This window comes from Misgurnus anguillicaudatus, chromosome 8, assembly GCF_027580225.2.
Source record: "Misgurnus anguillicaudatus chromosome 8, ASM2758022v2, whole genome shotgun sequence".
In the NCBI taxonomy this organism is placed as follows: domain Eukaryota; kingdom Metazoa; phylum Chordata; class Actinopteri; order Cypriniformes; family Cobitidae; genus Misgurnus; species Misgurnus anguillicaudatus.
The window spans coordinates 10,647,641-10,664,270 of NC_073344.2; the positions used below are offsets into that span (position 1 = coordinate 10,647,641).

The 16,630-nt window shown below is 37.9% G+C and overlaps 1 protein-coding gene across 1 annotated transcript; it reads right to left on the reverse strand.

Annotated features, from left to right (window-relative positions):
* Positions 1–1,046: 1,046 nt before the first annotated feature.
* Positions 1,047–3,487, reverse strand: LOC129450782 (zona pellucida sperm-binding protein 4). The gene is made up of 8 exons (XM_055213786.2): positions 2,890–3,487; positions 2,628–2,815; positions 2,465–2,562; positions 2,235–2,392; positions 1,956–2,148; positions 1,735–1,882; positions 1,584–1,656; positions 1,047–1,164 (listed from the first exon to the last, which is right to left on the reverse strand). The coding sequence occupies exons 1-8, from the start codon at positions 3,470–3,472 to the stop codon at positions 1,085–1,087; spliced, it is 1,521 nt and encodes a 506-aa protein (XP_055069761.2). The 5' UTR covers positions 3,473–3,487; the 3' UTR covers positions 1,047–1,084.
* Between the last annotated feature and the right edge of the window lie 13,143 nt (positions 3,488–16,630).

The window sequence follows — 16,630 nt, forward strand, 5'->3', positions numbered from 1 at the left end:
ACTTACACCCAACTTCTTTACGTCCGGCTGGTGCAACCGGCCCCTGGTTATTTGCACATGATTAAGCATGAGTCTTTATGGCGAGTCTTTATTTTTTTTTGAAGTGGGGTTTGGGGGTGCGCCAACCCGGTCGGGACATAGAAGGGGGTGCGCAGGAAAAAAGTTTGGGAACCGCTGCTGTAGAGTGTTGAAAACTAACCATACGCCGATTCGCAAAAGTAGCTTATAACAATAATTTATCATTTCACACGTTAGATCGGATTTTGTGGGAAATGTCAGTTTGACAACTTCACTTTTAAAAGGATACAATAGTTCACCCAAAAAATTCTGATCATTTACTCACCCGCGTGTTGTTTTAAACCTGCATGAGTTTCTTCATTCTGCTGACCACGAAGTTATTTTGATAAATGATTGGTAACCAGCTGACTTTCATAGTAAGAAAAACAAATACTATGGAAGTCAATGGGTTCCATTGACTGTGCATGTGGGTGAGTAAAGATGGAATATTTTTTGGTGAACCATCCCTTTAACCCATTTAAAGATTTAAAATAACCTGTAATTTTATGTTTTACAATAGATTTTTTTTAATTGGCGATAGAGAGGCAAAAGTTCTGCATTACAACTTCAGCCTTTTACCTGGAACAGCCCTTTTTGAGTGGGGGGTTAAAAGCTGAGGCACTATGAAGTGGAAAAACATCCACTTTTTGGACAAAGTATATGGTAACATGAGCCACATGAAGTTTACAGCTCTGTTGTGTATCAGTTTCTTAGTTTATACAAAGTTTTTGAATAGGGTTTGTTTCCAAATAAACTGAAAATGTCCCACTGGCCTTCATTTCTATTTTGATTATATTGTTAACTTTAATAAACCTCAAACATGTATACATTTATTTGTCCCAAAAATGGTCGGACAGAGGGTTAACAGAAGTTGCACATAACAAAGATTACCATTGACTCAACTCCATAGAGAGCACCCATCAAGATCAAGTCTGATATGTAGTGTTACACTCCACAATCATGCAGTCAAATTACCACAGACTAATGTATGACACTTACTCAAACTTTATTAAAACAGCACAACACATCAAGTCATGATGATAGTAACAGGTCCACTAGAAACCACAGCTCCCTCACTAGAGGTGGACACCACATCAACTGCTCTACCTGCAGAACAAGAAAGAGAAATGAAAAAGCCACTACTACACAGACAAAGGGTGTTTCTAAATACACTTCCTCATTCCTACATTCTACAACCTGGTTTCCAATTGAGCCTTCCCATCTTGTGGACATCTCATCAATTTAATGCCTATACTTTTTGTATATGAGACAATATATTTAACATTCATGTTAAGACCACCCATATAAAATGATCAGTGAAACCAGTTTTACAGCACTTAAGAATGTTTGTCTTCATTTTAATGTAGTAATGCTATGAACTTCACTCAATGCACTTTATAATGTAAAAGAAAAGGAACTCCCTTGAGTCTAAGGTTATGCAGTTTCACTTAATTCTCGGTCCTCACGTCCTTGAGGAAACAAGGACGCAAGGAACTGAGAAGCACCCCAATATTTAAACAACTTACGTTTCCTAGCACAGCTCTGCTCACAGGACCCAGAAGCAGGATGGCAGACTGCAGCACTGCAGTGAATGAAGATCTGACAAGAGAACATGAACCCTTAGTACCCTCAAAACTACAGAGGGAGTAAAAGTGTTAGGTGATCAAGTGATCATACAGTTTCCTGCAGAGGGGCCATTGATGCTGGATCCACAAATGTAAACATCTTTACAATGAAGCGTTTGTAGTGGGTTGGGAATGGAAGATCAGAAGAGCCAACCACAGGAACCAGAGTGGTCAGGTAACGATCATCCTGGTAAGGGCATCTAAAACAGAGGACTTGCAGTCAGGACTTGTTCACATCAGGCTAACTGGACAATCACTTCACATCCTACTTACCCATTAACTAGAAGGTCCCACTGGGGTAGACCGAGTGGACTCGGGGTTGATGTCGCCCAACAATGTCCCAACATCAGGACAATATTGGGGTCAGTCCGCTCCATAATGCGCACCTCAACATACACAGGCTCTCGCAGGACCTTAGTGACTGGATATTCAGCATCACTGTAGTAGGAAGTGTACGCCTCATCCCCTGAGAAACATCATGTGTGTTACTGTTGAATGCAGTTTTACAAAGATACTGTAGTAGCTTGTTTCAGGAGGACATTTATGAGTTACCTTCTGCACAGCCTTTGGTGATACACTGACCATTTGCCAGTCTAAGCTCCACCCTGAAGGGTCCAGGAGCAGCTACTGGTGGAGGAGGAGGAACAGTGTTGACCTCCACAACCAGAGCTTCCACAGCAGTGGCAGAATATCTACACTGGAAGAGAAGCCTACACAACAAACAGTGAACTTCTTGGATTTGTTTATTGAGCTCTAGTCACGATAAAACACAAATGACTTACTCAAAATGGCTGTCTCTTGTGATGGAGCCAAGAGGTCCAATCCCCACTTCATAGGATGAAGTCATTCTGTTCTCATAAACCACATAGCCGTTTTCCTCCTGTCAACAGGAAGATGGACAAAGTCAAATCTGTTCAAGGACATCGAAATCAACAGCTAACTCACCATCATGCTTGTGCCACAGGCTGTGACAGGAAACTGGTATATGGCAAAGGAAGGTGTGGAACCAACAGGAGCACAAGGTGGATCACTTCCACCCAGTAGATGGATTGAATCCAGACTCAGATGAGGCAGTGTAACATCTCTAGCCACCACTAACACAAACTGACCATCTCTGATACACTGGACAGTCACTGTAATGAGAAGAAAAAGACCAAGTCAGAGAAACTGTTTGACAGGTAACGTTTTACTAGTTTAACAATCTTACCTGACATCCCATAATAACACCGCTGTCCATTAAAGCAGCAGTTGATAGCTTCACACTCAGCACCACTGATACCAGGTTGTCCACATTGGATCTGATCAGAATCAGCAACGCTACACATGTTAAGAGGATCCGTTTTCAGCACTGGCAGCTGCTGCGGTTGTTTTTGTTGCTGCTGTGGTGGTTGCTGCGGTTGTTTTTGTTGCTGCTGTGGTGGTTGCTGCGGTTGTTTTTGTTGCTGCTGTGGTGGTTGCTGCGGTTGTTTTTGTTGCTGCTGTGGTGGTTGCTGCGGTTGTTTTTGTTGCTGCTGTGGTGGTTGCTGCGGTTGTTTTTGTTGCTGCTGTGGTGGTTGCTGCGGTTGTTTTTGTTGCTGCTGTGGTGGTTGCTGTGGTGGTTTTTGTTGCTGCTGTGGTTTTTGTTGCTGCTTCTGCTGAAACTGAAACATCTGAGGAGACTGTTGTCCAGGTTGTTGATAGACTGAAGCTTGAGGAATCTGGGGTGAATTACTCCACCATGGAACAGCATGGCAGAAAGCACATAACCACACAAACAGCACCAACTGCCTCATAAACCAACTCTCTCCCATTGTTCCAGAATTTAGTACACCACCAATGTGTTTCCCTACTCTTTATATATTCTGCACACTGCCACTTTAACACTGGTCCCTCCCTGTTCAATTAACAATCATGGTCCTTCAGATTAACCCTAAGTGACTACAAGCCGCCGCTAATTATAATTAATAAATGTGCCTGCGCTAACATTGGACAATACCAAGAGTTTTACTAAATGATCTCATCTTTACAGCATGACAAACAGCAATTCTAGAGGACATTTTTTTTACATTGTGCAAGAGGAATGCATTTAAACCAGCCAATGTGGTATTTAAACTAAGGCTGAAGAAGTTCTATACTCTGTAGACTTTATTGAATCTTTTCCAAAAGAGGCATTCATGGATAAACAAACCGTAAAGGCAGATCTTTTTACTGAGATCTTTCACATGCACAGACTTACTCTGATTATGCTTAATAAGCTGATCACTTGTAAGGTCGTGTCTACTCACTGAAATCTTTTCTTTAAAGTTAAATCCAATCGGCACATGTAGACTTCTGTCCGTTTCCCCAATCTATTGTTAACGCCTGAAAGGTGCTGTGTGTAGACTTTAGCTGCATCTAACGGTAAGATTATGAATTGTAACCAACATCTCAGTCCACAGCTCACCCCTCCCTTTAGAATCACATAGAGAAGCTACAGTAGCCCCCACAAGACAAACACATCATCATCTGAGACAGCATAATGACGAAATGTGTTCGTAGAGCAGTTTGTCCATTTAAGGCTACAGTAGAAACATGATGGTGACTTCCATGTAAGGGAACCCGTGGTGTATGTAGCTAAAAACGTCTCATTCAAAAGTAATAAAAACAATACAGTTTATTACGTAAAGTCTTTATACACCACTGATAGTATAGTCATGTACATTAAATTACATTTCTGTCAAGAGATCCTTCTAAAGTTACACAATACCCATTTCCATTGCACATCCAAAAACTCCTTTAAACAATTTTCTCCAACTAATCCTGACCTTGTGCATTGATCCAAGGATGAAGCATGACTTTAAACCAGGAGGGGGGAATCCTGGTCCTGAAGGGCCACTGTCCTGAAAAAATCAAATCAAAGCGTGTTTTCACATATACACTGTTTAGGTCGGCCCAAATGACGTGTCGCTCCGAGTATGGTGCGTTTGGGTCAGTGTGAACACAACAGCCGCACTCGGGTGCGCACTAAACGGCCGCTCCGAGACCGCTCTAAACAGGTGGTCTCGGAGCGGCTGTCGCCGAACTCTGGTACGACCCACCTGTGGTGTGAACACTGCCGGACCTCGGGCCGAACCAAATACAGGAAGTTCTCCACATGTCTGAGCCACTAGGCTTCCGTTGTGACGTGAGCCGAGTGTTATATTGTGGGTTAACAACAAACAAGCCAATCCTGGTCCGTTGCATAGAGATTCGCTGTCTCCTTTACGTTTGAGCTGATGATTTTATAAATGCATAGCTGTCCTCCACACACAAATAGTGACATTACAGGCTTTTTGGCAAACGGCTCCGTGAGAAAGGCTTTAATAGAACAGCTACGCAATTTCGTGTTAAAGCAAAGAAACTTTGCAAAGACGTGCATCGTTTATCTCCACATCTTGATAGCTGCGCTTTCCCTGTCAGGCTGGTTGTCGTGGAAACGTGGGGGTGGTCATGAGACGGTAAGAGCTGTCAGAGACCAATGACAGCACTGACCGTTGTCACATGGTGTACGGTGCGGCATTTCGAGTAAAGTAAAAAATATATATGTGAACACGGACCGCACTGACTGAAAAATGATACAATGTATTTTATTGGACTTTCATGGATAATTTCCCCCTTCCGACAATCCCAGCTATGTCCTGAGTATCGTGATGGTTCTACAGATTATTTTATCATATACGTCATCAAGACGTATTTTGGAATATTAACCGTTATAAAATTGCCTATTATTCCTAGTTTATCGTATATTGTTGTAATATACTAATGACTTGCCAATGTAATGCTCCAACCCAGTATCACGCTAAAGCGTGTAATAGACACGCTGGTCCACTAGAGGATGCGTGTCAATGTCACGCTTTGCCTCCTCTAGGCGTGAAAATGACACGCATTTATGAGGATGATAACCAATAGGGGGCGATAATTTCTTATTGCCAACAACTTCAACAAGAGAAGCGACGCAGTGATATTGCGTTCTCTGGAGCTCCATGGGTAAGGCTTTCTTGGAAATTTGGTGATTAATGTTACTAAAATTGAGTAAATCCTGTGTTTATGTTAAGTCTTTGTTGCAACGTCAGCAATATAATATCACCGCTAAGGCAACAGACAAGTCAGTGCACGCGTTTGGTCAGAATCCAATTCGCTCATATTTAGGACATAATTGTTTGTTCAGGTGCGGTCATTTAAGAAATCCTAAAGTTGGTGCAGCATAACATTTAATTTGCGTGTGTGGACTATGGAGTTATCTATAGTGGTTTTTACGTTACTAAGGTCAGAAACATTATTGGATGACTGTTTGATAATCAGCTAATGTATTAATCACAGAAAGCTGCAGTGACTGCATTATATTATGTTGCTAAACAGTTGTTCTAGCGTTTTTAAACCAGTAGTTTTAATAATTTCGCGCGGAATGCAGTTCGTGAAATAAGCTCTAAATGAAAAAATAACCGATTTAAGTAAATAATTGTGTTCATTGTAAATCTGCTCATCTAAACATACAAGGCGGAACCAATCGATCACAGAGAGCGATCGCTGCTGACACCGTCAGCAGCACTTACATTCAGATTACAATAATATTTCACATTATTACATTCAGATTACAATAATATTTCACATTATAAGTGTTTTTATATCAAATAAATGCAGCCTTGGTGAGTAGAATAGATTTATTTAATTATTTAATATTATTTATATAATAAGGCTAGTTTGTGCAGTTACATCTATGTCAATTGATCGTTAGAAGGGATTTAAATTGATTGTGTTATGTTCTGTAATTGTTGTTAATAAATCTTTCAGAAGAAAGTGTGTAAAAGTTTGACTACAGTAACCATATCTAACCAAGCTTCATGTACCAAGATAATTATTTCATTTATTTCTCTGAAGTCAGATCAACTGTTCATTTATGCAGTTTATGCTTTATTTATAGGTAGCATAACTGTTACCTTTTTTTTACAGTTCTGCATATATAATATGACAAACCTAGGAGACTTTGCTGTAAGAGAATTAATCATGTTTTTGTTTTCTTTTCTCAGGTCCGGTCAGTACCCACCACCCTTCCCTGTTCACCCACAGTTTATACTTTTTCTTAGATAACCAACGGCTCTTTTAAGAGCCACTTCAATAATCAACTCACTCACTCTCCTCAAGTAAGTATTGCTTTTTAATTTTTTTAATCTTGCCCTGCTTTGTACTTCTCAAAGTCTCTTTCACTCTCTCCCGTTTACTCTTATCTTTATTAGAAATGCCAGGCCAGGGGTCAACAACTAGAAAGTGTGTGGTCTGCCATACACAACTAAATGTAGCTTGCAAAACCTACAACACATGCAAGGTAGAGCAGCAACATAAGCTTCGGGTAAAAAAGAACTGAAGAAATGTGATCAGAAGCGGGAGAGCTGGGTGCATGATGAAGATATGCTGGTATGAAATTGCGATTATTGTTTTATATACATACATACATACAACATATATATGTTATTTTGCATGTTTGTTATGTTTTGTATTTGTCAAGGCCTGGAAGAAAACCAAATGCTTGGGGGTCAGGTTCTGACACCCCGTTGTCACTTGACTGAGACATCCATTACATGCTTGGAAAGATTAAAGAACCTATTCAAGGTAAGATTATTTTTTTATGTATTAAAAATTACAGGTAAATATGTGGTGCCTTCTCTCAACTAATGTAGTACTCAGATTGTGATTGATGTTTTTAGTTTACAACTGACTTTTGACAAATGTGTCACACACACACACCACGTGTTGAATGCATGCTCGAAAGTGACCCATGCAATTTAAAGGGATAGTTCACCCAAATAATTAACATTGTCATTATTTTCTCATTCTGACATTGTTCTAAACCAGCATGAATTCCCTTTGTCTATTGAATACAAAAGATATTTTGATAATGTATGATGATGTTGCTCATTGACTTCCATAGTATTTAAAACAAATACTATGAAAGTCACTGAGTACTGTCAACTGCATCCTTTGCCATCCTTGCTCATCAAATTATCATCTTTAGCATTCAAAGGACTAAAGATACTCATATAGGTTTAAAATAATGAGTGAGTAAATGATGACAGTGTGAACTATTCTTTTAACCCATCTTAGTGAGTAGTAAACACACACACAACAGTGGGCAGCTATCACTGCAGCTACAACTGCTCTCAAGTGTTGGGAGAGGTTAAAAGCTAGCTAGCTTTATGTAGCTGATCATGTTTAAGTATCAATAAAATAACATTAATAACTCCATCTGCTTGGTTGTCAGTTTAATCTAAAATAAAATTAAATGCACACACCAGATGATCCAGTCCAGACACAGGACGACAGACGATATTAAACTAAGCTTGAACTCTAATGTGGATTAAAGGGTTGACATTTTATTCTACAAATGCTTGCAAATAGGGCTGCAGGATAAATTGCATGAAATTGTCCTGCACATCTCATCAGTGAAGTCAGTTCTTTGATTAGTAGTAAATCACCATCACCTGTTTTCAGATGGAGCAGCATTTACTACACAAAGCTGTGTTTCTCTGAAAAGCTAGACAATATCCAGTTCATTGTCACAGGCAATTTGTCAACGATGATAAATGCAATATTGCGTAGCTTGTCAGTGTACTTCGCTTTGTGTGGTAAATGTTGCTTCATCTGAAAGCAGGTGATGTTGATTTACTACTAATCAAGGAACCAATGTCTGCATCTAGAGACCAAACATTGGCACTGATGTATGTTAAGATATGTCAGTACAAGGTGTTTTTCTAATTAAAACGCTCAAACATGCATTTTACTTTGGGACTAGTATCAACTCTGACCAGGAAACCACCCCTAAAAGTGATAACACTGGTCCTATCAGAGTAACTTTACAATTGCATATATTTTATCATTTGTTTATAACATTAACTATCACATTGAATTGGTAGACACTGTAAATAGTAAATATTGTAGTTATACAATTTCAGTATACCAGTAGAACAAGTGGCACAATTGGTCAACATCCAGACTATCAAACATCCATCACATTTCTATTTTAAATTATTACTGTTTGGTAGAACAATAAGCACTTTTTACATTTGTAAGGTCTACATCTCTTGTTACTACTGTGGCTGCAATTTATTATGATTATTTTTATTGTCGTTTTTCTCTTAAAATAATTGTTTAGGTGTTTGGTCTATAAAATTGTTAAAACGGTTGATCAGTGTTTTCTAAATAATTCTGTATTTCGAAAATGTAGGCGGGACCTCACAAGGTGTTGCAGAACAAGTCAATAAAACCTCATCAGCCCGAGTTGAATCCCCAACTGGACCACAAATGGCCCAACCTGATCTCCAGGTACCAGTGGCCCTGCCTCATACCAAAGCAGCTCCAACTGGACCACCAGCAGCCCTGATTGGACCACCAAAGTCCCCAATTTGACAGCCAGTATCCCTTTTAGGACCCTCAGGACACCATGCAACACCACTGCAGCAATCTGGGAAAAGAAACCCATTACCCAGATGTACCCCAAAGAGCCTCCCCAGTTTCTCTTGGAAAAGGTAAGCAAAAAAGGAGCTTTATGAAGTGCATTGAAAATAAATTCTAAGCTTTATAAAAAAACATACTCTTACTTTGTGTAATGTGAAACTGTAATCAAATTAAGAGTCCTGGGATCCCTGCATTCAAAGCATTTGGAATAAGAGTTGCAGAAATTGATATTTATATACAGTGGTGGTCAAAATTATTCGAACACCTGACAGATCTGAAATATTGATTTTTTTTTTGTTTCCAAAACATGATTACTTTTCATAACAATGGTTGCTTTGAGCACAACAAATATCAGATGAGGTGAGTCGTACTGTTTTTATCCACTTTTAACTTTATTATTTGGTATGTTCACCTTTTGCAGCAATTACAGCAGCACATCTCTCTGGCATAGTGTCAATATATTTACTCAGAACTTTATCGGTAATGTTATCTCATAGCCCATGTGGGTTTAATAATCTGTCAGGTGTTCTAATCATTTTGGCCACCACTTTAAGTAATGAAAACAGCATTGCATGAATTTTGACGAGAGGTACCATCAATCAAATAACAGTTTTGTGTGTGTTTGGCAAATTCCATGAAATGCTGTTGTCATAACTTAAATCATGCCTTTGTTTGCCTATATCTAAGACATCGTTTTGGTGGGCTCCAATTAGGGGTGCAAAATATATTGACTCTGTACCTTTATCACAAAATTTCATTGCATAATAACATAAAGAAAAATGGCATACTTTCTGTTGACTGTGTGGATTAGTTGCGTTAGATTTAGAGCCCACTTGGAACTGCTAATGATCATGTTTCATTGGCCAGTTGCCCAGTCACGTGCAAGTGTCCATGCAAGTATAAACTGTCTATTTGAGATTATAAAGCTGTGGAATAATAGGCTATTTTTGTTGTGATTACTTTACTGTGATGGCGTTATTTCTTACTGACTGTACAAGACCTTTTGCGTCCAGTGCTCACCGTGTGCAGCCTTTATGAAAATAAGTTTTTATTATAAACTGGACAAATTTTCATAATAATTTCTACATTTTAAATGTTTCTCTGTTGTTAACAGATGGTGTGAAAGAAGGCTTTCCAGCTCTGACTACAGTGCGGCCAGATCAAAGGAAAGGTGTGTTGACAACGGACAGTTAAATGACTTTTAAGCTAAATTTGAATTGGTTGATGGGGAAAAAGATCACAATCTAACTAGATGAATCAGCAATGGCCTTTAAATTCAGGAGGGGATATTTATGTAGTAGGATGAATCGCGTGCGATTATTAATGCAATATTTCCCCTCTTGTCAGTGAACTACAGCTCTGTGTAGTAAATGCGCTCCATCTGAAAGCAGCTGATGGCCATTTACTACTAAACAAGGACGAGATTTACTGACGAGATGCGCATTACAATCACATGCGATTAATTGTGCAGCACTAGTATGTAGTGTATTACAGTCTGTTGTGAATTAATGAACGGTACTTATCTGCAGTGTGGAAAATGTTGTACATGGTGGTTCTTGCACTCTATGGGAAAGTACGGATTTGATTTAAGGAGTGTATATAAAAAAATGTCAGACTATTACTCCCATTCCATTTTCTAAAATGTATTATTCAGAAATTCTGAATGCCCACACAATGTGACAGGGAGACAGGATTTTTACCCTGTGAAGAGGGTTGCCAAATCCAGAGTTATTAAGGTTAAATGTAATACAACTCAAACAATACACAGGTTATATAATGTTCCAGTTGAAAAGGGATGATATAGTTTTTTTTTGTTTTGTTATTGATGTAATGGTCTTAAACTTATTGGTAAACACAGTAAATATTTGAAACTAAAAAAGTCCCACTATTTTTTAGGGCCAGAAATGGAAGCAGGTGGAGTGGGAGCCGTGCAAACTTTGGTATGTACAACGTCTCAGTCATGCCAATGAGAAGTGTCATGTTCACTGTTAATTTTAATCTGTTGTCAGTATATCTAATTGCCACTAACACCTACTGTCCACAATTAACATGCAAAACAATTTAGGCAAATAATGAAATTAAGGTAGTATGCCCAAACTAAATGGCCTGCGTGAAGTCATAGTTCTGAGGATTTGTCAACCCATTAAACTCCTTGTAGAAGATAAGGTCGAGACAAAATTTAAGATTTTGGCATCATTGCAAAATTAGCTTTCCTTGTCTCTAGGTATTTATATAGATTTACCTTGCTCATGTGCTTTTCTTTAAAGTCTCATTCTAGTCAAGAATTGTATCAGTTAAAATTTGAACATCATAATAAAAAAAATAATATAATATAATAATATAAAAAAAGTTTTGCTTGTCACATTGTATGCGCAGATCTATGATTATGCTAATCTACTCAGTTGCACAGCTAAAACATCTGTATGTAGCATCTACTTACACGTATATGGTCTAAGACCAGTGGTCACCAATCCTGGTCCTGAAGGGACGGTGTCTTTGCAGATTTTAGCTCCAACCCTAATCAAACACACCTGAAGGACCAGGATTGGTGACCACTGTCTAGACGCATAACTGCTGAGCTTAGACTATATATACACATACATACATACATACATGCATACATGCATACATACTACTGATGCACGCGTTCAACTGTGTTGATGTGATTGGTTATATTATGTTTGTGACGTTGGAAACGCAGGTGATTTTAAACTACGGGAATTAGACTGCGGAATATTTTCTCCATATAATTAAAGACAAAGTTGTTGAATAATGATTTTGCACATGGCTTGTCTTTAATTGTTAAAAACACCAAATTGAGACATAAACAATGTTAACATTGTGATTCATTTATCACATATGTTGTCTTAAAGTTAAATGTGAACTTCACATTCCTCTCTTTGGAGTTACCAGAACAAAATGCAATAAGTCAAGTGATGCTTTAACACAAAATTGATGTAAAAGACCAATGAAGGCTTTCTTTTGCATTGTTGACTTGCATATCCTACTGTGATTTAATAAAACCCCACCAAAACACAGCTTTAGGAAAACAGCTGAAGTTTTAATGTGTGTCTTAAAGGAAAACACCACCATTTTCAATATTTACTATGTAATTTAGACAAATGCATACATATCTTTTTTCAATGCGTGCACTTAATCTTTGTACAGTGCTTCTTGAATGCTTTAGCATTTAGCCTAGCCCCATTCATTCCTTAGGATCCAAACAGGGATGAATTTAGAAGCCACCAAACACTTCCATGTTTTCCATATTTAAAGACTCTTACATGAGTAGTTACACGAGTAAGTATGGTGGCACAAAACCAAACATGGAAAGTGTGGAAACCATGGAAGTGTTTGGTGGCTCCTAAATTGAACCCTGTTTGGATCTTAAGGAATGAATGGGGCTAGGCTAAATGCTAACACATTCAAGAAGCATTGTACAAAGATTAAGTGCATGTGTTGAAAAAAGATATGTATGTATTCATCTAAGTTGAGGTAAGAACATAGTAAATATTGAAAAACTGTGGTGTTCTCCTTTAATGTGTCTACAGTTTATTTGCCCAACCAAACATGTAATTGCATTTTTTCTTTTTGTGTTACAGATAAAAGAAGTGGCCATTGGAGTGGGTGGCGGATGGGGACACTTGTTAGTGCTTCGGCATCTTCTTGGGGACCTGATACAATAAGAAGCACTATTATTTACTCTGTGTAACTTGTTTTTCTTTTATGTTTTAAACAAACCATTGTTTCCTGGACCCTTTTATTGCTCCTCCTTTCACTTGCTTTTTTGCTCTTTTTTGGATATTAATTCTGAATACTGTTAAAACTGTTTTGCAACCAAATTATTGTCAATTTAACTGTTTTAATCGATGTTATATCCTACTGTGATGTAATGATGTTAAGTACAGTGAGTCTATTTACTCTACTTTTTTCAATAAACATTGAGGAATTCATTGGTTTCTTTATTTTCACACACACACTATTTATTAAAAAGTCTACTTGGTGAACATTCAAGACAACATAAAATGTATTTGCTCAGAGAATAAAAAACATCCATAGCTGCTGATCCTTGTATTATTTATAGTAAAACTGTTTAGTTTCTAGAAACAAGATATTTTGTTCTGCCTGTCTTGTGTTGTTAAAAACAAATCAATCATCCATTCTAATTGATCACATATTTTACCTACACATTTTATCTATCAAGCAATGGAAATGATGTGGTTTAGAGCACCTTAATTTTTAATGTTGATAGACAACTCTATACAAAGCTTTTTTTACTTGAAGATTGATGGTGGGAAATAAGTAATTGTTTATACATTTAATAATTTTGCAGACGCTTTTGTCCAAAGCGACTTACAAATGAGGTAGCATTAAGAGCAACACAAGAACAACAATACATAAGTGCACCAGAAATAGTCTCAGTATATAAACAAACAATACATAAGGTGTTGAGTAATCACACCATCATTTAAATGTTGCCAAATGCATTGTGAACTTCTGAGCAATAGAAAAGTTTTAAAACATCAGTGTGTCATATAATAACTCTTTAAATTAGATGATGATTCTGAAAATAACCACTTACCCATATGTGCACAGCCCAAACAGACAGACATAAAATTAAGAGGATGGACACTGGAGTTCTGCAGTACATTACTTGAAGCTAATTGGGATGTGATCAGCCCCCCTCAACTGTTGCTGCTTTGAGGGCCATCTATAATGACACTGTTATGAGGCCCACAGTAGTGTTTGATTCAAATAAGAAAAAAATTCATTAAGGAATTGAATACTATGTCTGACAAATGCACTGGACCATTTCATGTCTTTGAAATGTGTGATACAAGGGCTGAGTGGGCAGAGTGACATTGTCATAGGACTAAACCAAATATACAGTTGCTTTGCTTTGATATATTGACATCTGAACTATAAAAATGATGCACATATGCGAGTCTCATCATTCAGAAAAGAAAAGGGACTACAATGATGAGACCAACTGTTTTACAAAGCCCTTGAACTCTTCCATCATGAGGAGTACTGTTTGGTGTGATCACTAATAGATAGCATCACAAAACATGATACAAATTAAATTTCACTTTGCTGTCATGTATAATTATTAATTCTGACAACACTACTGTGCTTCACTTCTGCATAACCCTAAATGCATACTCATGCTGGTATGCTGTTTTTTTCCAGCAGGGAAATGATGTGTTTTGGTGCTGGTTTGCTGATGACCAGCATAATTCCCATGCTGGGTTGGTGCTGGTGGTCATCGCATACCAGCACCAATCCCATGCAGGTCATACCAGCAAGAACAGCATGCTATATGTTGTGTTTTGGTGCTGGTATGCTGGTGACCAGCTAAACAAGCACCAAACCAGCATGGGAATTATGCTGGTCTATGCTGTTTTTTCCATTAGGGTTTAATATTCCAGACATGAAAAACACTACAAATAATTTCCCTGTTGCAGTGTATTATAGACTGTTTAATATGTAGTTCTTAGGTTTGCAAACTAGGGTTGTAAATAGACCATTTCAAAAGATGTAAACACTAGAGAAGCACTTCCTGTTTCAGTTTTTTAACACTAGATAAATGTTGGGATAAATTACTACCAACAGAACATATATAACTGATCAAAAAGTTAAACAAACATCTTAAAGATAATGATATAGCCTATGTGTGAAATAACAGTCACAAACTGAAACAGGAAGTGCCTCTGGACCAGTATTGTTTACATCTTTTCAAAAGAACTATAGTATAAAGTGACTTTCTAACAGACATGCTATTGCCAAACAATAAAACATATTGTAAGAAACGAGTTCATGCTAGTTGCTAAGCTAACAGCCTGACCACAGACACATATAGGCCTAAGTAAGTTAAACGTATTGGGGGAAAAAGATACTGATATTGCTAAGAAATCATTTAAAATGTCATTATTTATAATTGTGTTTTGTAATTTGAAATTTAGGCACTAAATGTTAGGGGCTGGCTATTTATTTCTATCCATCCATTGCTTATCTGTTTGGTTGGGCTACGCGGTGTATGCTACACCCTCAAGTCGGACTGGTCACCATCACTGATTTACTAATAGAAACAACACTCCAGAGAAATTTTAGGGTCTCCAATTATCCTATTGTATTCATTTTCTTTGGGTTAAGTTTAGTATGTCTAACTTTTAGGTTTTAATACAGAAAACACAGCAAATAATAAAAATAACTTTATTTACAAAGCATTTTCCCGTGCTGACAAGCATTTAATCAAAGACCAAAAGCATTCACACATACTATATGTAAATATATGTATTGATAGTATACATAACTTAAAAGTTAATCATCTTTGAACTGTCTAGTGTTAATACCCTACTATTATTTATAATTTTAAAGGTACATATATGAAACAGTGTAATAGTTACCTCAAGAAAATGGCATTGTAAAACATTTCCTTTCATTGAAAAGGTAACAACAGTATTAACTCATGCATCAAATATGGGTAGGCTATTGATCAGTCATTTATGGAAAGTATTTCATCTAATGACATACAGTTAGTTCACTCCAAAAGTACCACAATCACTGTGAAAAAAAACTTTATACAGTATAAAACTATACAACAATAATAGTAACATATGTAACACAGGCAAAATAGATTTGCACATTTTTCTACAGTAAATGTCATTATGTTGACAAGATGATATGGGCACAGTTTGGTGAAGTAACCACTGCAAAAGAATTGTGGCATTTGCAAGTTGTAGCAACACAGTTGACTGTAGGAGTAGTCTGTGAAACATCGGAGGTGGAGGGGAAACCTAATAGCTAACCTGCTGCTTGTAAACGGAGATATGGATTATCATACAAAAACTTATTTAACAGTAGTTTCCCATCAATCTATGAGGCTAATGTTGCTTACACACTGCAGGAAACGGTTGTCTAAAATAAAAGCACTGTATCAGACATCCATTACATTTCCAAATAGTTTTATGTTTTCCATGAAACACACCTGCAGTTCAGTGTGACACACAGTCTAAATGCATACACCAGTTCAGAGTTCCAAATCCAAAATGTCATCTGAACTCTCATAATCCAGCTCTTTGTGGTCCTCCAGTATCTCCTCAGGCTCATCCTCCAGCAGAGAAACAGCATTTGGTCCTAAAGCAGTGTTCTTCACTCTCCATCCCGGAGAGCCGGTGTCCCGCAGAGCCCAGCTCCAACCCCAATCAAACACTCGCATACCTGTGATTTTCTAGAGATCATGAAGACATTGATTAGCTTTCAGATGTGTTTGATTAAGGTTGGAGCTAAAGTCTGCAGGACACCGGCCCTCCAGGGCCGGGAGCGAAGAACACCGTCCCAAAGCCTGGCTGTAACTTGAGCAAACTTGGAACTTCTCTACATCTGCAAGCCTTTTCTGAAGACGACACAGTAGCCAGCGATGATACACTTCACTTAAACTGCCTAAAAGGAAAAAATTGAAGGGATGCATGAAAATACTTAGAGGTTTTACTTGAGGCTTA

Bases quoted from the DNA above. Each gene is read 5' to 3' on its own strand.
- LOC129450782 (XM_055213786.2), bottom strand. From the start codon at position 3,472: ATGGGAGAGAGTTGGTTTATGAGGCAGTTGGTGCTGTTTGTGTGGTTA. The intron at 2,816-2,889 runs GTAAGATTGTTA...TTCTCATTACAG, and splicing joins GTGTTATTATGGGATGTCAG to TGACTGTCCAGTGTATCAGA. The intron at 2,393-2,464 runs GTAAGTCATTTG...TTTGTTGTGTAG, and splicing joins ACAAGAGACAGCCATTTTGA to GCTTCTCTTCCAGTGTAGAT.